A 19,709-nucleotide genomic window follows, 5' to 3' on the forward strand; every position below is an offset into this window, starting at 1 on the left:
TCCTCAAGTTTGCAGAGACGATGCTGGCAGAGTAAACAAGAGAATCTTTTATGAATCTAAGGAATGGCATTATGTAGAAGCCCTTGATATAAGAAAAATGACCTGGAGATAATAGGAGGAACACAATAAATTTGATTTCATCCTGTTCAAAATTTGTTCAAGATCAGTGGAGAAGGGGTGCATACTTTATTTGGGGTTTTTGACTTTATGTTTCAGTTCTGAAAATTTGTCTGGAACTAGCCCCAAATCAGGGGTGCATACTTTAATTGGGGTGCGTACTTTAATCGAGAAATTACGGTAATTCGGTCAGCCAATGAGAGAACGCGTTGTAACAAATCCATGGATTTATCAAACTCGACCTGATTGGTTGAAATAGTCAATTTAATTAGGAGCACTAATCTGCCAGGTGCAGACAGGCACAACTTCACTACTCCCTTGTGTTGTTAATGTTGTGTCCTACTGAAGTTAGGCTGCACCAAGTAATCTTTATGGATGACGTCCGCACGCCCATTGATTTTGGTCTGTTCCCAGAGAAAAAACCAAGAAATTCCGCTTCCTGTAACTATGACCAAAGAGTTACGACAGTGCCGCATATGGTAAGATTAACGTAAAACTTGTCACGCGAAATGCAAAAATAAACACATGTGCCGCAACGTTGTTGTTGATTGGTACGCTCTCGATGTTGGTCAGGGAGAGCTGACGTTCGCGCAACTGTACGAGAGACTTGTAGCGGCGAGTGAGTTTCGGCCGTACAACTTTAAGCAAGTCTTGTCAAGATCAGCTACAGTGCATTTCTTCTGCAATGACGAGAAGATTGGGAGAGGGATTGAGGTTTACTCCGGCCTGCAGGTAGTTCAGGTGTTTCATCCGCATGGAGGTCGACAATACAGCTGTCACAACTGAAGCTCCTAGGCCCAAGTCTGTTTTTGAGGTACGAAAAGTTCCGTTCTTTAGTCTGTTTTGGATCAAGTACCATGTACGAAAAAAATAAAATCTGGGAAAGGGGAGTGTAAGATGAATGCATTCATGTATTCTGCATGGATAATGATCATTTATTCGTTTCTGGTTATTCATATTTGTTGGGAAAATATGTGTTTTTCTAAAATTTCTATCATTTTTGGTCCATATTTGGCTCTTGAATAATTGCTATTATTCATTAGGATTTCTAAAGCATAGGTAGAAATGTAGTAATGCATGCAAAGAGTTAATCAGCAACTAATTTTGCCTTTTTAATATACTATGTTTCTGCAGGCCTACAAAATCAACGGGATATGGAAAGAAACAGGACAGGACAACAACTGCTGTTCAACTTCAACTGATTTATTCAAATCATTGCTGTTTTCATTATGAATAAAAGAATTGTTAGTTTCACACTGTGTTCTCTCATTCAATTTGTGACCCAACATGTGTCGTCGACTATTATATTTCGAATCTAGGCATCTTGTTTTTCGGCCCTTCTTGTTTTTTTTCCGCGCTCTCGCATTAGATTTAGGGTCTCCAAAGGCTAATTAAAGATACGCGGCGGCGCTCGACTGTCTGTAATTTCTCGAGAAGAAGCTCTCACAATTACGAACGTTAACAACACAACCTAAAGGTCAGTGACCCCAAGCCCCACGTGCAGCTGGCGTGTGAGTTGTCTTGTAGGTGGCGCGTAATTATGGAACGGGGGGACATTGGGACGGAGATGAAAAATATACTGTATTTGCTCTCGCAAATGTTGCCTTTCTAGTGTTAATGTTGTGTCCTAATGAAGTTACAATGTATGTGTAATTGAGAAGGTTCAAAATCTATGTCTTTTCTGGTGGTGTTTTTCGACATTAATCTATTGCTCTATATTCCTCTTTGTTTGTACATACAATCATACATAATATATATGGCAATAACTTTTTTTTCACTTACACCAAGAGTACGCAAATGCTCAAATCCCTACAAATGGTTGTGTATCCTTTCTTTAGCAACATTTTTTTAATGGTGGTATGTGTCAGTGTTACAGTACTGGTCACGAAATACGCACCAGAAATTTGCGGTACGTTTAGCAGAAATTTGCGAAACTTTTGCAAAACCTGAGTTGGTTCGAAGAACTGTTCGCTGCGTAATGAAAAATTGTCTGGACTCTCGGATTGCGGAAATTCTTCCGCAGAAGAAATGTAGATCTTCAGCAAGATTCTACTTGTTTACATTCTGAAATTTGCATGATACTGTTGGTCCATACACCGCTGGAAGAATCCATTCTTTTAAGAGGGGGACATTCTTAAAAATTCAATTATGGCCTTGGTTGATTATCAAAAAGGTCCAGATTTTTGATTGACATCTGTAACTAATTTTCAACATATTCACATCATTTTCTCTAATTTCCATCGTCAAGCAAGCCTATCAAAATCCCCCTAATTTCTGGTAGCCTACCTGAAATACAAGTAAGCCAGCCATAGAATGCAAAGAGATACATGAATCAACAGTTTAATTGGAAGATCTTGGAAGCTTCATGGGGATCAAGCGTCATAGAAAAATCACCATAAATGGACTGTCAACAAACTTCAGAACTTTTGAATGCATTTGATGATTCGTCGGTAAGTTGGACAAAATGGCGGTGGTGGAAAGTGCACATATTTGAAGACGTTCCAATCATGACAAACCTGGAATAGCTGCATACGGGGCAGTGGCCTGCGACTGACCACAATACCCTGGTTGTAGCTTGCTGTCCGACATGCCGTCATGTTGTCGTTGATGAGTTGGATGTTTTTGCCATGATTCCAGTGAAACTCCATGCAGACAAGTTCTAATGATGTGCATTCTGCATCCAACTGGAAGGGAATAAAATCATCAAAGCTATAATTATACTATAGGGTTGATGACCTGCCCTGAGATGTATATGATGTCACAATTACAAGGCATGTTTGGTTCCTATAACGTTAACACTGAATGCACAACTTCTTTATTATGTTCTTTATGAGGTGGCTAAGGGAACTACCGTAAACTTGCCTTACGACACCATATACACTTAAGGAAAGTAAGCTATTATCATATAAACTTATCAAACTAGCACATGATTGTGACAAGACCTGTAACATTCTAACATAATTATAAAATTTAATCTTTTAATTTTAACACCTTAGCTGTTGTTTCCTGAACTACTGTAAATGCTGAAATGTTCGCATGGTTTTACGTTTGCGTTTTTCGCGGTGAGCTCTTCACCAATGGGACAATCCGTAACGAAGATGCTGCACTGAAGATACAAAATGGAAAGAAATCAAACAAAATGGAACAAAGGGCCTGAATGCTGAAAAACCCAATACAACCGAAAAACAGCACCAAAACAATCCACAAAACAACAGAATACATTCTCTTAACCTTCATTTAACAGGAAAACAACTGAAAGTAATATCTGGACTGACATTTTTTTTCTTTCAATTTTGTAAAAAATGCCATAAAATTGTGTGGAACTGAAAGGCCAATCGCTCTCTACAAAAAGTTTCACATGCATGATGTTTTTGTTAGATTACTCTGGAAATTGCAGGGGTGTTTTTTGTTAAAATCAGATTTCCATGATATTCGGTTTGCAGGTACATTAGACAGAGGTGTACACAATAAAGTGTAAATCATCCATAATTGATTTAGAGAAAGTTTATTGCAGGTTCTTGCTCGGAGGCTAAGGCCACAGCAAGTAATTTTTATGGATGACATCAGCACGCTCATTAATTTTCGCCTGATTTTGAAAAAACCCCAAGAAATTTAATTGTCAACATGCCAAAAATTGGCAAATACGTCGTAAACGTTGACAGTCTAAGGTGTTTCACTGCACCCAGTGTAGTTCCTGCCCATGTTGGTATGACAAGCTGTTTTCTGCATTTGTTCTAGTTAAGCTGTATACATCTTCAAGGACAGTTTAATGTTGACAGTCTGTGTTTCATAGATGAATAATCAGTGTAGTTCCTGCCCATGATGGTATAACAAGCTGTTTTCTGCATTTGTTCTAGCAAGGACATTATATAATGTCCTTGGTTCTAGTTAATTGAGCTGTATACACAAGGTGTTTCATCGCATATGAATACCCAGTGTAGTTGCTTCAGATGTTGGTACAACAATCTCTTTTCTGCATTTGCTATAGTTAGTCTATTGAGATGTATACACATCTACAAGGACATGTTTACTGTTGAATCAAGGTTTTATATAATAATATGAAACCTCATTGGTTGACTACAGGAATAAAAAAACCATTGGTCGTGGTATCATATTTTGTCGCCTCAATTCTTGTTTAACAAGATTTATGATCTCAAAATTTGAAAATATAGGAATCTTGTTTTTTTTTGCCCGCCTTATTTTTGCGTTTCGGCGCCTTCGCGCCGGAACGCAATGTCCTGGCTTTTACCTTGCAGGCAGGCAGGAAGCAGGGCAGGAAGGAAGCTTGGTTCAACACTGTGTCGCACACAATAAGACCTTATATGGCAATACGTTCCCAAATCCTTGTATAGCCGTTGCCTTATATGGCAAGGGAGCACGAAAAGGCAGGCAGGCTACATTTGCATGACACACAGGAGGGCGACCGCATGTAACTGCTACAACTGTTCGGAAATATCATTGCATTGTGGTTTCGGACTTTGATATCCTGAAAAATGACCATATTACATCTATTCCACAAGATTGCAGAAGAAAAAAAATGATTTCGTCAAGAAAACGACCAAAAATCGGCATAAATGATACCATATAGTGAGGTTATAGCATTACGTACAGAGTGCCGGGTTACGTACCGCAGCTTGGCCCATCTGGCAACGCGAAGCACTTCGGGCCCAGAAGATCCGGGTTCGTGTCCGTCCATGGATTTTTTTTTTCTTTTTAGATATTGAATATCAAATATATATATTGATATTATATCAATCTATCAATATCATATTTATGAATATCATTTTTTCATTAATAAATAAAGAAATATTTTATATTTGTTATTTTTAAATATTCATTTAATATATACAAGGCCTTTGTCGTATGAACAGGACTTCATAGATTCCAAACCCGGCATTCGAATTTTTCTGTTCATTGTAATGGAAAATACCGTGCAGCGGCTCCTATGCGCGGTAAGATGATTCTTGCAAAACACTCGCCACTAAACTTCTATCCCCGATGTAAACAGAGGCTCTTGATGTTGTTTGCAAAACAGCGATCCTTTGTTACAGTAGCAAATGCTCCATTGTTCAGTATCGACTTCATTCAGACAACACGGACGTGGAAAGTGGCGCCGCTCGGCACAAAACTATGGGAATTTTCATGAATTTTAGCAAAATTACCCAGGAAAATAAGAAAGAAACGTTGTAAATGCGGAAACCAGAATAATACGGATGAGGTAGCTGTTGATTTGTTTGACATTTGGTAGTCATTTTAGATAGAACCTTAGCTGTTATGAACTTCTATTTCACTTAATTACCATAGTGCTGATGATTCAATGGTGCTTTTTCAAATTTTATGTTTTATTGCGTGCCATGTACATAATTACATTGATAGCTTTTATAATGAGCCTATTGTACATTTTACAAATAAGTACAAGTTGCAGGCCAAGACCAGCTTTTTCAAAAGCACTTAAGTTAAGTGACGTAACTTCAAAATTGCTTTCCCCAATCTGCCTTTCTCTATATTAAAACAGTACTCATTTCCCAAAATGACAATTTTTCTTATAGACTGAACAGCCCTTGAGTGACTTCCTCTGGCAGATTTTACTTCAAGTAAAGGGAAAAGACAATTCACACTCATAAACGTAGCCGAAACGCCAGCTTTTTTTAAAAGCTCTTGTTTTTTTGCTATCTCATTAGTTTTGGAGTCTGCGGAGGATGTCAACCATAAAATTTACTTGCTGTGGCCTAATTGCAAGTACAAGTAACAGGTTACATAGTACATAGATTATACAAATTTTGAAGTCATTTGCATAACTTATGATGAAATGTAAGCATGTAAATTCTGTCAACTGAAAGGACTTTCACAAGTGCGATTTTGGTAGAGAATACCATTATTTAGGATAGATTATGCTAGTTAGTCTTATTTCCATTATCCATGAGACAAGATGAAACAAGAAATTTACAATAAAAGCTCTAAATATTTCATGGAGGAATGAGGTTAGCGAAGTCTTGTTCCTTTTGCTGGTATATAGCTAGAGTGGGTACATACCCCCAGGCGTTTAAGGCCATTTTCAGAACAAAACTGTATATTTTGGCCTCCTGTGCCCTGGAATTACAGCCGAATGACCTGAAATTTGCCATGGGGGTACAATGTACATTGAACAGATATTTAAAGAACCTCTTTAGCACTTTTGGCATACCTGTGCACCACTTCCAAATATGATCTTTTTTGTGGGTATTTTGGGGAGATGACTTGCTACATTCCTCATATGACCATACATGGTGTTGACCATATAGAAGAAGAAAAACTTTATTGCGTGACAATTGTAACGGGTACAATGTATGGCACATTGTAGATACATAACAACTGGCTATTTCCAACATCTAACAAGTTTAAAGGACTGATCTAATACATGAATAACGAATAACTTGCTTGCTTATGTCGAGACCTTCCAGTGGAATAACAGTGGATACAATCAATCTAATAATGTGCATTCCAAAGCTCTGAAACATTATTCAATGTATTATTAATGATGATAGTATTCTGTGTAAGGAATGTAAAACATTGTCTCGTTTTTGCATAGAGGCCTGTAACATAAATATTAGGTAGATATATGAACAGGGCATGATAATATCATATTGAATATTTCTGTCTTGGTATGCGGGAGCATTTTACCGGACTTACATGTACATACAATCGATTGAAACAATTTCTGTCGGTCATTTTCATAGGTTGGACAATCCATTATGAAGTGGAATTCCTTCTCAATATCATTATGACAAGTTGGACATACATTGTAGTCTCTCATTGGCTGGTGTGCTGTAGTGTCGGCCCTTTTTGATTTGTAAAGAGTGCGCACTAATCCTTAGTTTCCTTATGCTATTTCTAGAAGACTTGATTTGAATGGATGAAAGACAGTTTTGGAGACAAAATTGTTCTTTGATTTTGCAGTAAGTGCTTAGTTTGTTTAGCTCTTTTATTTCTTGTTTCCAGTCTCATCAGTCTGTATACTCTCCAAGCAGAGGTTGGTGGGGGAGATCGTCACCGTTTTATCATAAAATAAAAAATTATGCCCCGTTTTTTTGCGGACATAAAAAACGGGGCATATGATAAAACGGTGACGACCTCCCCTGCCAACCTCTGCTTGGAGAGTAATTCTGTATGCAATAGTGGCAGAGACTGCCATTCTCGTATAGGGCTGTTTAGCCATAGTCGATGCTGTAGGGCTGTTGTGAATTAGGATTTCACCATGGTCAATACTGACCATCGGAGGCCATTATATATAGTCTAATTGACTGATTTGGTCACCCAATGAGAGCGGGCCTTTCAAATTACTGGTGAATTTCCAAAATCGAATTGAAATAGTACAAGTCAATTCAAAAGACCGATCTTGTCGAACACCATATCAAACATATAGAACCCCCTGTTCTATTTTGAACACCTCCCTCAAAAATAGCGCTAGCAGCACAGAGATGGCTCATGTAAATCAAGGTACGTACACATGTGTATATCTGTGACAGGTTTTCCACCATACAATGTAATGGCTGCATGTATGCTCAGGACAAAAACTAAAGGGCAGGGAGCTTGTGCCACAATCCAACTACTACAAGTTGACTAGTGAAGAGTTCTGTCTCTTCCGTACTTGTGTGTGAAAATGATTGAAATTGTAAGTGAAAAGGGTAGTAAAAGAAGGGCATTTTAAGTCTTTATTACAAAAGATCATGCAGTTGTACAGCATGCAGCCAACACAATGGGAAACCTGTCACAGATATACGTGCCTTGCTTTACACGTGCATTGGCTGCCTGTCAGCAACAAGACACACCTTCCCACCAACGAGGTAATGCTATGCGGCGCCTCCCGTTTCCGCATTGACTGAAAACATTACGCTCTCACAGCATCTAAATCCACCTCCTCCTCAATAAACTGTACTCAGTTGATGAAGCCTTCAACAAAGAATGCATTGCCTTTTTCTTTGGCCCGCTCTAAAAAAGTTTCAGAGCAAAAAAAGCTCAAGAGATGTCAGTCCCCATTATTGTCAGCCAATCGGGTGCGGCCATTTTGGCCCATTAAGAACTGTTTTTGACGGAGGTATACATATAGCAATAGCTTGTTTCCACTTACACCAAGAGTACATAAAGACTCATCTCCCCAAAAGTGGTTGTGTATACTACCTTTGCACAACTTGAGTTGGTCCCAAAGAACGGTCTGCAGCACAATACAAAATTTTCTGGACTTTCGGATTGCTGAAATTCTTCCGCAGAAGAAATCTTGTGAATGGTCCTGTAAAAATATGGGTGCCTGGAAGATCCAATCCATGCATACTTGCACAGGGTGTCAAATTGGAAAAGATCAATTTCTGACTGCTCTGACTTTGTAATATAGTTTAGTTTTTGGAATGTTCTAATTTTCACAAAGGGGTGATTTTGAAACAGTTTTTGCATGGAAAGGGAAATGGGTGAAATATGCTGTGTTTGCTCGTGCAAATATCACCTTTCTAGTTCGATCTATTTTATTTCCATTTTGTTTTCATTTCGTTCCTTTTCTTTTCCATTTTGGTTCAACTTCATACTTTTGGCACACCCTAAAGTACACCCAGCTTTTTGTTCATATCAACTCGTGGAGAATCACTAAAAATAAGGTTTTCATAAAGGAGAACTATGTAATGTCCTTTCTACTGATACCTTAATGACAATTTCTTCCAGTCACCCATCACAGAGCACTACCTGGTATTGTTGAATTAGTGTATGTCCCACGTACTTATTTGGTCAAACTTTGTGTCAAAACCTGAGGTCGAAGATAAGAAATCACAACACACAAGCATGAACAGCGTCATCTGCTAGTTCATCTGTGTTGATACATAGAAAATGATTCAACGTTAACCTTCTTCAAATACAAAAACTTTGACTCACTAACTTTGAACAGATCTCTGGTCTTCATCAGGATAACTGTGGACCCCGATGTTCCATACATATCAGGGCACACAAATCAAACACAGATGGGGCCAGTACAGACTTCTTACCACCTTTGACTACAGTAGCCTGCGTAGTCCAGTGGTTAGAGATCTTGCCTCTGGAACTAGAAGCCCCGGGTTCGATCCCGGCTGTGTCGCTCACCCGACATGCACGCTACCGTTAAAGATCGCAGTCCTTAGGACGGGACGTTAAGCCGTGGTCCACTGTTCATTGTGCTTGTCGAAAAGAGCTAGGGGAATTTCCCCGGTACAATGAACCTGTAAATACTGTACATAGCGTCTGTCTCCTCTGTCACGACCAGTGGAAGAGTAGCTCATCTGTTCATTGAGTTCATTTGAGCTAAACTGGTTCGAGATTCCTTTCCTTTTCCTTTCACATCACACTTCCTGAAAGTGACGCGTGCTGAGAATTTGGATTCTTAGTTATCCTGAGCAGTATCATCATGAAAGTTCACCTCTGCACAGTCCAACTTTTTGTGTTGAAAAAATTGCTTTCTATATATCAACATCAGTTCACATAAAACCGGGATCTTTTCGATATGAGTTACTTGAAACCAATCTGGCAGAACAATAGACCATCCTTTATTTTCTGTTATTCTGTCAATATCATGGATTACCTTTGCACTAATGCTAGATGTTATATTTTGTCTCTAGTCGTGCTGATACCATAATATTGTAATTTGAAACTACCGTCCGCCATACGCAGAATGACGGTGCTCTCGGACAGGTGCTGACATTTTTTCGGGAGAGAAGATTCCTCATTAATATCTTGCAAGCCACCATATTCATTACCCAGAATCCTGCTATTCTGCAGACGACAAAGGTTTGTGAGGAACACTTTTTTGTCTGAATGTCATGTGTGATATATATAGTGGACTGAGGGCGATATTTTCCTGAAAGTTTGCTCCTAGCACAAGCAGAAACACATTCATTTAACATAGTGGTATTACCATTTTTACGGCACTCTCTTCAAGACCCCGTTCATACTAAATCGCGCAAATCGCGCAAATCGCGAAATCGCGATAATGTGGCTTAGTATGAACGCTCCAAATCGCATTTGAAATCGCCCGAAATAACTTTCCGCGAAACCACCTCTGGAGGTGGTTTACTCGCGATTTGCCTGCATTCCGACTTGTGAACACTTGTCTTTCCGCTCATTATACGATGTTCATCTACCTCCTAGCTTGTTGGAATATCACGCCGAATTCGGCGGAAATATGTCAGAATCTGGCTGCGATTTTGGCTTATGGAATGACGAAAACGCATGACTGATGACCATCTTCGGGGATGTGGGGATTCAGAAGAAACTCAAGGGATCCCACCGAAACCAGAGCGTGTACGCTGAAATGGCGACTGCCTGAGTTGGCCAAAGAGGCGAAAACATGGAAGTAATGCCGCACTATTAAAGGTAAAAAACCTCAAGATGAAGTACAAGAAGGTCATTGAACACAACAGTAAGAGTGGTGACAATCGAATAACGCGTCCGCCGTTGATCAAGCTGTTGGACGCGATTTTACAACTCGTGCTCGTTCGACCCCTGGTGTGAAGGACTGCGACTCAGGGCGATTTCGCGATTTGCCCGATTTAGTATGAACGGGGTCCAAGTCAAGATAGGCACAATAGCTGCTATATAAAAGCTAATTAGCGGCAAGATATTAATGACGAATCTTCTCTCCCGAAAAAATGTTAGCAGCTGTCCGAGAGCACCGTACATTCTGCATTTAGTTTCAAATTACAATACTATCAGCACGACTAGAGACAAAACATAACATACATATAGCATTAGTGCAAAGGTAATCCATGATATTGACAGAATAACAGGAAAAAAGGATGGTTTATTGTTCTGCCAGATTGGTTTCAATTAAATCGTATAAAAAAAATCCCGGTTTTACGTAAACTAATGTTATAAATAACTGGAACAGCATGATATTCTCAAATAATAATTATAAGTCTTACCTCCAGAGACTCTGTGCTGGTTGAACTGATAGAAGGGGGCCTGTCAGACTCGGTCAGGTCGGAGAAAGATGAGCTGATAACTGTGACCTGCTCCACCCGCCCGTACAGGTCCACCACTGCATACATATCCTGGAGAAAAGGTGACTTCATTTTCCTTTACAGTTTACTTTTCTGTCTGCAAAATCATGCAGATCTGAAGTTCAATAAGGGAAGGACATTGATGATAAGGATATTTATTGCATACATGTATTTCTTCCCAAAAGGAATACTATAAATAAAAGGATAAAGCATGTTCTATACAGAATCCCCCTGTTAATGCTAGTTGAGGTCAGAAGCTGATATTACGCCATGTAATAATCATGACAAATATCTCTATGGCCACATGGTATTTGCAGATTTGAGCTCTCAATATACATAACATATTTTCTTTCAAAGCTGCTTACTAGGTGGAGTAAGGCATGAAAATGAAGCCATGACCTCCTAAATTTACTTCACATTGGCAAAGCTATGGTGCTATGGTGCCATTTCGGTTGAGCAAGGCTTCCATAGCCACAGGACAGTGCCTCTGTCTGGGCAACTCAGTTGTGAACGAGGGCTTTTTCTTTTCATGAAGGTGTGCGGCCTGACCAGCGTTAACCCCCTGGACAGAGCTGCATGGAAGAGGGGTGTGACGACTAGCCGGCTGCTGCCCACCCCTGTGTCAGGGACCCCGGCAGCAGTTTAATCAAAATACCGGATACTACTAGAAGGCCATGCATCATGGTTTTGATGGCATTCCAAAAATTTCTACAGCAGTGAGGAATAATGTCACTGTTAAGGAGTCATAATGCTGCCATTGCTCCCAGGACCATAGCAAAGGACCCATGTTTTGCCCTGCATGATTAGTCTGTTGAAAACTCTTCCTGGTTCTCAGGGCACATGGCCAGAAGAGCCTGTGATCACATGTGCCTTTCTTTCCTGCTTTTGCAAAGTGTGAGCAACAGGGGACTCCATGGTGCAAAACCATTATCTCCACAGAACCAACACTGATCTTGACGCCGTAGGTTATGTGATGGTCCTTGCTGTATGATGCCTTGAACATCAATGGCGGGCTATAGCTGGGGTGCAGAGCTATTTCCATTGATGTCCGACCACACTTAAACTGATGATGCCAGTGCTTCACAACACCACACATGTACAATGGTGCATGTGCAATCTTCCCCAAAAGTCACTTTCATCTCATAAAATCCCTTTTTGCATCTTTTGCATTCAACGGGCCCCATTATCACACCTTACTCAGCAGCCTCCTTACTTGTAGCTGTTAAAGACAAAGTGTTTCTTCTTTTGTGTTAGTCCTAAATCTTTTTTCATCATCATCTATCGACCCCCAGGGGTGACGGGGCAAGTCCATGCACAACCGCCGACCACTCCATCCTGTCTGCCATGGCCGCACTCAGGTCCTCCATATGAATTCCGGTGTCTCTGGACAGAGCCCTCAGGAAGGTCAGCTTCCTGAAGTGTGTTTTTCCCCGGGGCCTCCACAGAATGAGTGAGGAGATAATCTCCTCACTTGCCCGAAGGCAGTGACCAGCAAAATGGACCCTTCTCTGTCTACGTCTGTGTGACACCCGGGGGAAAGAACCGTAAATGGTCTGAAGAGTTGGGTGATGTTTCCAACTCAAGTTCTGTGCTTTGCGTAGAAGTGAAGTATAAGTTCCATCTAGTTTCTTCTCCAAGCGAGTAGCCAAAGTCCAGGTTTCAGCACTGTACAGCAAAATTGGCTCAACTACAGTACGGAAGACTTGTATCTTAAGATTGTTGCTTATACTAGAACTCCAGATCTTATCCAGTTTATTACATGCATTCCATGCTAAGGCTTTCCTTATGGTGAAATCTTTTTCAGAGTTTACAACGTAGGATCCGAGGTATTTGAAATCCTCTACATGTTTTATACAGATTCCAGAGAGAGATTTGAGTTCTACTGGTGCAGGGACAGTATTCTTGTGCTTATAAACTCAGTCTTTGCTTCATTATAATGAAGACCCACTTGGGTCGCTAATCTTTTTTAATTAGATCATTTTGTTGTGTGCTACAGCGGCTATCTAACTGGACTGCATCAAATGGCGAAAAGAAATTGCGAAAGGTTTTCGCAAAGTAGCGCAAACCAGCATGGATTTGTCACCTGAAGTTGCCAATTTTTCAAAATGTCAAAAACTTTGCAATTGGCAAAATGGCGCAAATGGATGCATTCACTGCAAATCACAATCATGTTTTACACTTTACAGTGTGATTGCAAAGGAAAATTGGCAAAAATTTCCAAAGTTTAATATGCAGTTTCCTAGAAGTGTGATTTGGTGCAGTACAGTGAAATACCAATTGTGAGTATGGTATCATCACTGACAGAGGCAATTTCTACTAAATTGTAATCAGCGCTTAAAACAAGCCATAAAATGATCATGAGAAACAGTTCTTATGGGGCTGTGTTTAGATCATTCTTTTAAATTTTTTTGCTGAGAGGGGAGTTTCATGGTAGCAACATTAATTTAACATCTTCCCATAACCCTCTGCATCATGAAACCAGGTGTCAGCAGCCCTCATGCTGCCTCATTTTGTATTGCATCACAGACTTTCACATTTGCACACATATTGGGACATTTTAAGTTGGCATACTGTTGACACTATGGAGGAGAATGGGCGAGATGTCAACTCACCTTCCCAAACCAGTTAAAATGTGCCCATCATACAGGTTATCTAGGTGATTGGTGTGAGATACAGCTAAAATTGCTCAAATTGTGGTAAAAGCATGAAACTTGTATACGATGTATCCTGAGTATGTAATTAACATTTTCAAGGGTGGAGCCAATTCGAAAGCACAAAAAAGTTGCCCAGCAACAGTTGCCATGTAACAGCAGGTTTCTAATGGCTCCACCCCTAGAATTGTTTCCAGTACATTTATGCCAACTTTCATGGCTTTACCATAAGTTGAACAATTTTTGCACCAATTGCCTAGACTAAGGGGCTTCTTGAAACATACAGGTTTTAATAAGTAATTCCACCAGCAAAGTTAACATAGTTTACCTTTGGAACACTGTTGGCAGCTACACCCATGTCCTCTCCATTGATGACTATGTGCATGGTGCCATCTGTACATCTCTTCACACCAACCCTGCCTCCCACCTAAGAAAGGTTTTAACACAGAATAGAAGAGTATGGCGAGACAGACCTTTTTCAATAAATAATTGCGAGGTCAAATAACTTATTATACTTAATACCTAGTTTCATGCAGTGAAGATCTGTCTAAAAAAGGACACAATGTGCGGGGGGCAAGGGAAAATCTTTGAGCCTCCAAGAAATGGTTACAGAAGCATTTAGAAATATTATCTTGTTGCATTTTTCAACAATCAACACACTTTACACACTTCTTAATTCCACTGGTGCTGAAGTGCCTGCATTCTGCTTTAGTAGGTGTCAACAATGTCAATGATGTCATCATCTGTACATGTGTTGTAGTGTCGTACTGCCATGAGATTTTTATCTCCCATGAAAAATGGAGATATAGTTTTGAGTGTGTGTGTGTGTGTGTGTGTGTGTGTGTTTGTGTGTGCGTGCATGCTTGTGTGTGTGTCCGGATGCTTGTAGTCGGCAGAACCCAAGAACGTCTGGATGGATTGTAATCATATTTGGTATGTGGGTAGGTGTTGGGAGAACAAAGGTCAAGATCGATTTTGGGCCCCCTGGTATGTGAACTCGGTACTGCAGCAGAACTTCCACCCCCAAGGAGAACTGTCCTGTTGGACCAAGACCCTTTTCATGGGCAATCCTCTTCTGCTTGTTGTTGCACAGATGTTTGAGCAGGTTGCTGAAGTATTGTCTGGTGATGGTAATGCTCTTTCAGAGATAACCCTCCATCAAAACTCCTTGAATGTGTATCATTGAAAATGGTGGGTGCGTGGTGATGAAGGGTGCTTCCACTGTTTAAAATGGTCTTCTGTTTCAGGTTGGTAGACAAGGACCCATGTCTCCTCCATGGTTACAAATATGCATGGATGCCAAACTGTTGTCTAATGTAGCATTAATGCCGCACTACGCGCTCCTTAGTGGAGCACATTGGGCATAATGCTGGATTCCCTCTGCTCCCTTTGGAACAGAGCATCAATACTAGCATACACCCCTGTCCATTAATCATCATTTATCACCCAGTCTTCTTGGCCTGAAGGGGAAGTGGAAACCCTTCCCCTGGCTGGTGCCAGTGCGGGTGGTCACACCAAATTAACCCTCCACCCCCTTACTACAGTCCACCCTTGTCAAAAACCCCAGTTGTTGCAGGGTGCTAATGTATAGGTCAAGCATGACTAAAGGCTGTGGCAGAAAGCACTAATACTGGAAAGATGCCAACTAATTGGTTCAAGCCTTGGTCCAAGGTATGGCTGCTAGGACATTGAGGGACTGGTATTTGGACAGCCATAATCACCATGAAATTACCATGGCAAAATGCACTAACCAAGCATTAGTGCTGCATATGTATTTCTGGCATTAATGCTACATTAGACAACAGTTTGGCAATAATCCCTCGGATCAGGTTAAAGTTCTGAATTGTTGGACAACATGTTGTAATGTCATGCTTCTTCTTCGGTTAAAAAGATGTGGAAGCCAGCGTGAAAACATATTTTTTCAAACCAAGCTCATTCAGCAGAATGTCATTGCCTCCTTCCAAGGACTGCTCATTCCAAGGAGATACCTAACATGCTTGGTGTCTGGTGCAATGACACTTGCCGATCCTCCACGTCTAGCTTAACAAGGACAAGGTCAATGCAGTGAGGTCATTGTTGATGGTCAATCCCAGGCCTCAGGACGTCTTCAACACCTTCCTTGTCACACTTGATTTCATAGATCCAATGCTTGAACATGGCATTTGATGGACATCTTTCCCTTATGTATGAGGCTCAGGAATTTTAGTTGTCCCTAACTGTGTATATAGAGCCTGGTGGTTCCAAGGCAAATTTCAAAATATATTTTGTCCCTAAAAGTTTAAATTGTAAAAGAACTGATCTCACAATTTGAAAATTTTGGGGTTAAACTTTGAGAACCATGGGTTTGTGAGCTACAACATGAAAATGCATTATTTATAATACAAATGTATGACAGAATTTACTAGTCCGACCACTTTTTTTGCTGAATTTCCTAAATGTGGCATAAGGCTGTGGATTTACCTTCTTCTAGCACTAGTGACATGATACAGTAATGCAAAATACATACCTCTAATCTGTCCAGGGTTGGAGCATAGTTCTCTTTCAACATCAGGCCATTTCTTTTGATACTTGAACCAGACATGACCCATGTAACTTTGGACCGAAGGTCAATAGCAGAAGGTGGCAAGTTTGCAGTTGGAGTCACCTCGTATGGTGTAAGCATGCTGAGTCCAATCTGTAAGGACCCAGACCATCGGGAAGATGTCTGCTCTATTCTGATCTACAGAGATAAAGCAGAACAAAATCAACAATAAAAAGGGAGTGCAAAACTTTTTATTCCCCTCAACATTTTGAACACTGTCTGTATCTGAATGTACATTTTTGTATGTATCTGCATAGCTGGAACTGTGGAGACCTTAAGGTCTCATTCATGAGTTTTTTTGCCCCATAGGCTTACATGTATAATACATGTTTTACATGGGTGCATTAGGAAATGCACCAAGGTCATTCAGTGTATGTTGAGCACATTTACCCTAGATCATGTGAAAAAATTGCAACTACCAGTAGGCATTCAATTCCTTTTCATGGCAATTACAAACAGCACTTAGCTACATGTACACCCCCCAAAAAGGCACTTTCCATGCAGCTGTAAGCGCACGACCGCATCACCCAACATGCCGGGCTGTGCGCGTCTGACCTCCAGGCTGCCGAACTCTACCTGCTAGTTTCTTCAATTACAAACAAGCTTTCATCAGTTTGACGCTTGAGATCAGCTGGGCTAGTTAAAAGCCAGGGAATTAACCACCGATAATAATCGGAGTAATACATGAATGAGACCATAAAATCCATGTAGAGACCATGCATGTACCCGTAAAGACCATAAAATCTTTTTATGGGTAAATAAGTGAGTGTATAATATTACACAGAAATATTCTTTTACATTTCAATTGCTAATACTGCCAGAAGTAACGGTGAGGCAAATTATTTATAATTCTGTGTTGTACTTCGCAATCAAAATATCTTACACAAAGTATTCAAGTTTTTCGATGCCACTGTGGTTTTGAATGACAGAAAAAGACACACAAAATCACATCAAACAAAGAATCATTTACCTCAAACAACTCATCACTTCTGAGAGGCTTTGAGCTGAGCATCAGCCCATGGTTGAAGTTTCGTATTCTAGTGGCTGTACAGCTGTTGTTTTTGAGAACAACATTCTTCCCCACATTCTGGTGGAACCTATGGATGGCTCCTGGAACTGGAATACACAGTAGAAGCCACTTAATTGACCTCGGAGTAATGCACTTAACGCATTTAATTGCACCAAATCCCAAACTGGTTCCCATTCACTGCATTGTTAGTGACTCCGCATGTCTGCACGTCGCATTGTCATCAATGCCGAATAACTGCATCAAAATTTTTCAAAAATCCTCGACAAGTTAACTGAAAAGGTGTGTTAAAAATCTGCAAACACGGTACAAATGAGCTGATACCTGCCGGTGTAAAGGCGCAATACCGCCAGTATGTTTAAAACTGTTTTGAGTAAAAAAAGAAGGCAGTCTCCATTGACAGTCACGTTGATAGGAATCGTATGGGAGGTCCCGGGCGGGTCACGGGGCGTATCGGCACCATTAAGAGACGCACGGATACCAAAGGCAGCATTACACTTTGGCAGACAGCATGCTGTACTCAATAAAGATTGGTCTCTACTTGTAAACTGTCTTTTTACTGACTGTGAATGCATTTGATTTCACGTTAAGGATGACATGGAGTGTTGTCGGTGGTTTTAGGTTCGCGGCAGCATTATTGTCACTGACTGCTGCAATAATAAAAGACCGGCGTCTTTACGTCACATTCAGTCGGAAACCGCACAGCGACTCGGCAAGGGCTACAGACGGGTAGGCAGACATAGCAGTCGCTTTTGGTGATGTGGTGCTGACGTGATCATCTGTCACATTCTTTTATGGCAGAGCTGAATCCGCGTCGTAGAAACTTCCTGCATTCACCGGAAGGAGGTATAGGCGGGTTTGGCTCTGCTTTAAGGAGAATGATCTGTCATTGATCTACATGTAAGTCATCTGCTATCGACGCCATTTTGTTCCTTATTTGGGCATTTCGACGACAGAGTTTTTCAGTGTAATTCGTGGAAACAAGTTGTAAATAAGAAGGTAACAAGTTTATCTCTGCCAAACATACCGCTATCTTCACTTAAAATTGTCAGACCAATGTCACCAATGTCATAATATTTAGAAATACTGTACAACCGGAGTTGTGTTTGTTAGATGTAGATCGTCCTTGTTGTGCTTTTACGCTATCGGCGCCTTTTTATCCGTTGTTTGCGCACTCACCAACACGAGTGTGAAACTTTCAATGTAATTTGTTGACTCAACTTGTAGATAAGGTGTCAAGTTTGTCTTAGTCATACCTAACATCATTTAAACTAAAAAATTGTGAGACCAAAGTCATTATTCTAGACATAACGTTACAGTCGGAGTTGTGTTTTCTTTGCTGTGCAAATCAAGCAAATTAAATTTTTCTCCTTCTAGTGTGTACCTACCCACTGATTTTAACATCTTTATTGGAATTATAACCACATGTACCACAGTCATGTAAGGATATCAGTACATGTTTGTAAACCCTGCAACTGGAACTGTGAACTCAATATTTTGCTGGTTCTATGAGGTATGGTAGCACAAGAACTGAAGATATGTTAGCTACTAAGGGCCTCTTTACACCTACGACATTTTAGAGTCGTGCGATCATCGTCGTGGGTGACGTCGCCGGCGACGGTATTTTTTGGCCGTCTAAAGACGATCAAAACAATCGTGCAACGGCAATAAACGGGAAATCCTCGAAATGTCGTGCGACCACCTCGGACCCAGTCGCACGACGTTCAGCGGTGGGGCCTGTGGCTGTGTTTTTCTCGTCTAAAGAAGAATCGTCGCCGGCGACGGAAGTGGGTGATATGCTAATTAGCCTATAGCGTGCTGTTTCCTGTCCGGGAAGGAAAGTTTCTATCGTTTTCTTTGTAAATATGCATGCAGTTAGCAATGGAAACATATTTTTCTCATCCGAAACCGGTTATTCCGGCGCGACGCCCTGCTACCAGTGGCTACTTCTCTAGTATGCCCCTATTCCTCGATCCCCGGGACATCCCCGGCGGCGGCCACGAACTCGGGTTAAATCCCGTCCGTCTCTGTACCAGCCTCAATCTCTTTCTTTGTTGAGCACCGTTCTCAACGTCTCATCTGCAGGGCAACAGTTGTTGCAAAGTCAGTAAAAGCTTCATCTTTTGACAAAAACAAGCGGTTCCCCCGCCATTTTGAATTTGAGCGCAAGAGTTCACTTTGAGTCACACGCGCACATCAATGGAATTCTGCGCCGCGGGGGTCCCATGATATTTCCTGACCGTGTGTCTAAAGAAAACCGTCGCCTACGACGATGATCGTAGGACCTTATAACATTGTAGGTCTAAAGTGCGCCTAAGGTTAAGTAAGTCTCAACTCTGGGG

The 19,709-nt window shown here is 40.8% G+C and overlaps 1 protein-coding gene across 3 annotated transcripts in view; it reads right to left on the reverse strand.

Moving 5' to 3' along the window:
• LOC136443262 (neuralized-like protein 4) overlaps positions 1 to 19,709 on the reverse strand; it is a 131,740-nt gene that overhangs the window by 39,677 nt on the left and 72,354 nt on the right. For all 3 annotated transcript variants that reach the window (XM_066440429.1, XM_066440428.1, XM_066440426.1), the window contains exons 15-19: positions 17,311 to 17,456; positions 16,266 to 16,478; positions 14,088 to 14,186; positions 11,031 to 11,159; positions 2,634 to 2,801 (exon numbers count right to left, since the gene is read on the reverse strand). In XM_066440429.1, coding sequence (XP_066296526.1) covers positions 2,634 to 2,801; positions 11,031 to 11,159; positions 14,088 to 14,186; positions 16,266 to 16,478; positions 17,311 to 17,456 — 755 coding nt within the window. The remainder of the gene's footprint in view (positions 1 to 2,633; positions 2,802 to 11,030; positions 11,160 to 14,087; positions 14,187 to 16,265; positions 16,479 to 17,310; positions 17,457 to 19,709) is intronic.

Source organism: Branchiostoma lanceolatum, chromosome 10 (genome assembly GCF_035083965.1).
Source record: "Branchiostoma lanceolatum isolate klBraLanc5 chromosome 10, klBraLanc5.hap2, whole genome shotgun sequence".
Taxonomy (NCBI): Eukaryota; Metazoa; Chordata; class Leptocardii; order Amphioxiformes; family Branchiostomatidae; genus Branchiostoma; species Branchiostoma lanceolatum.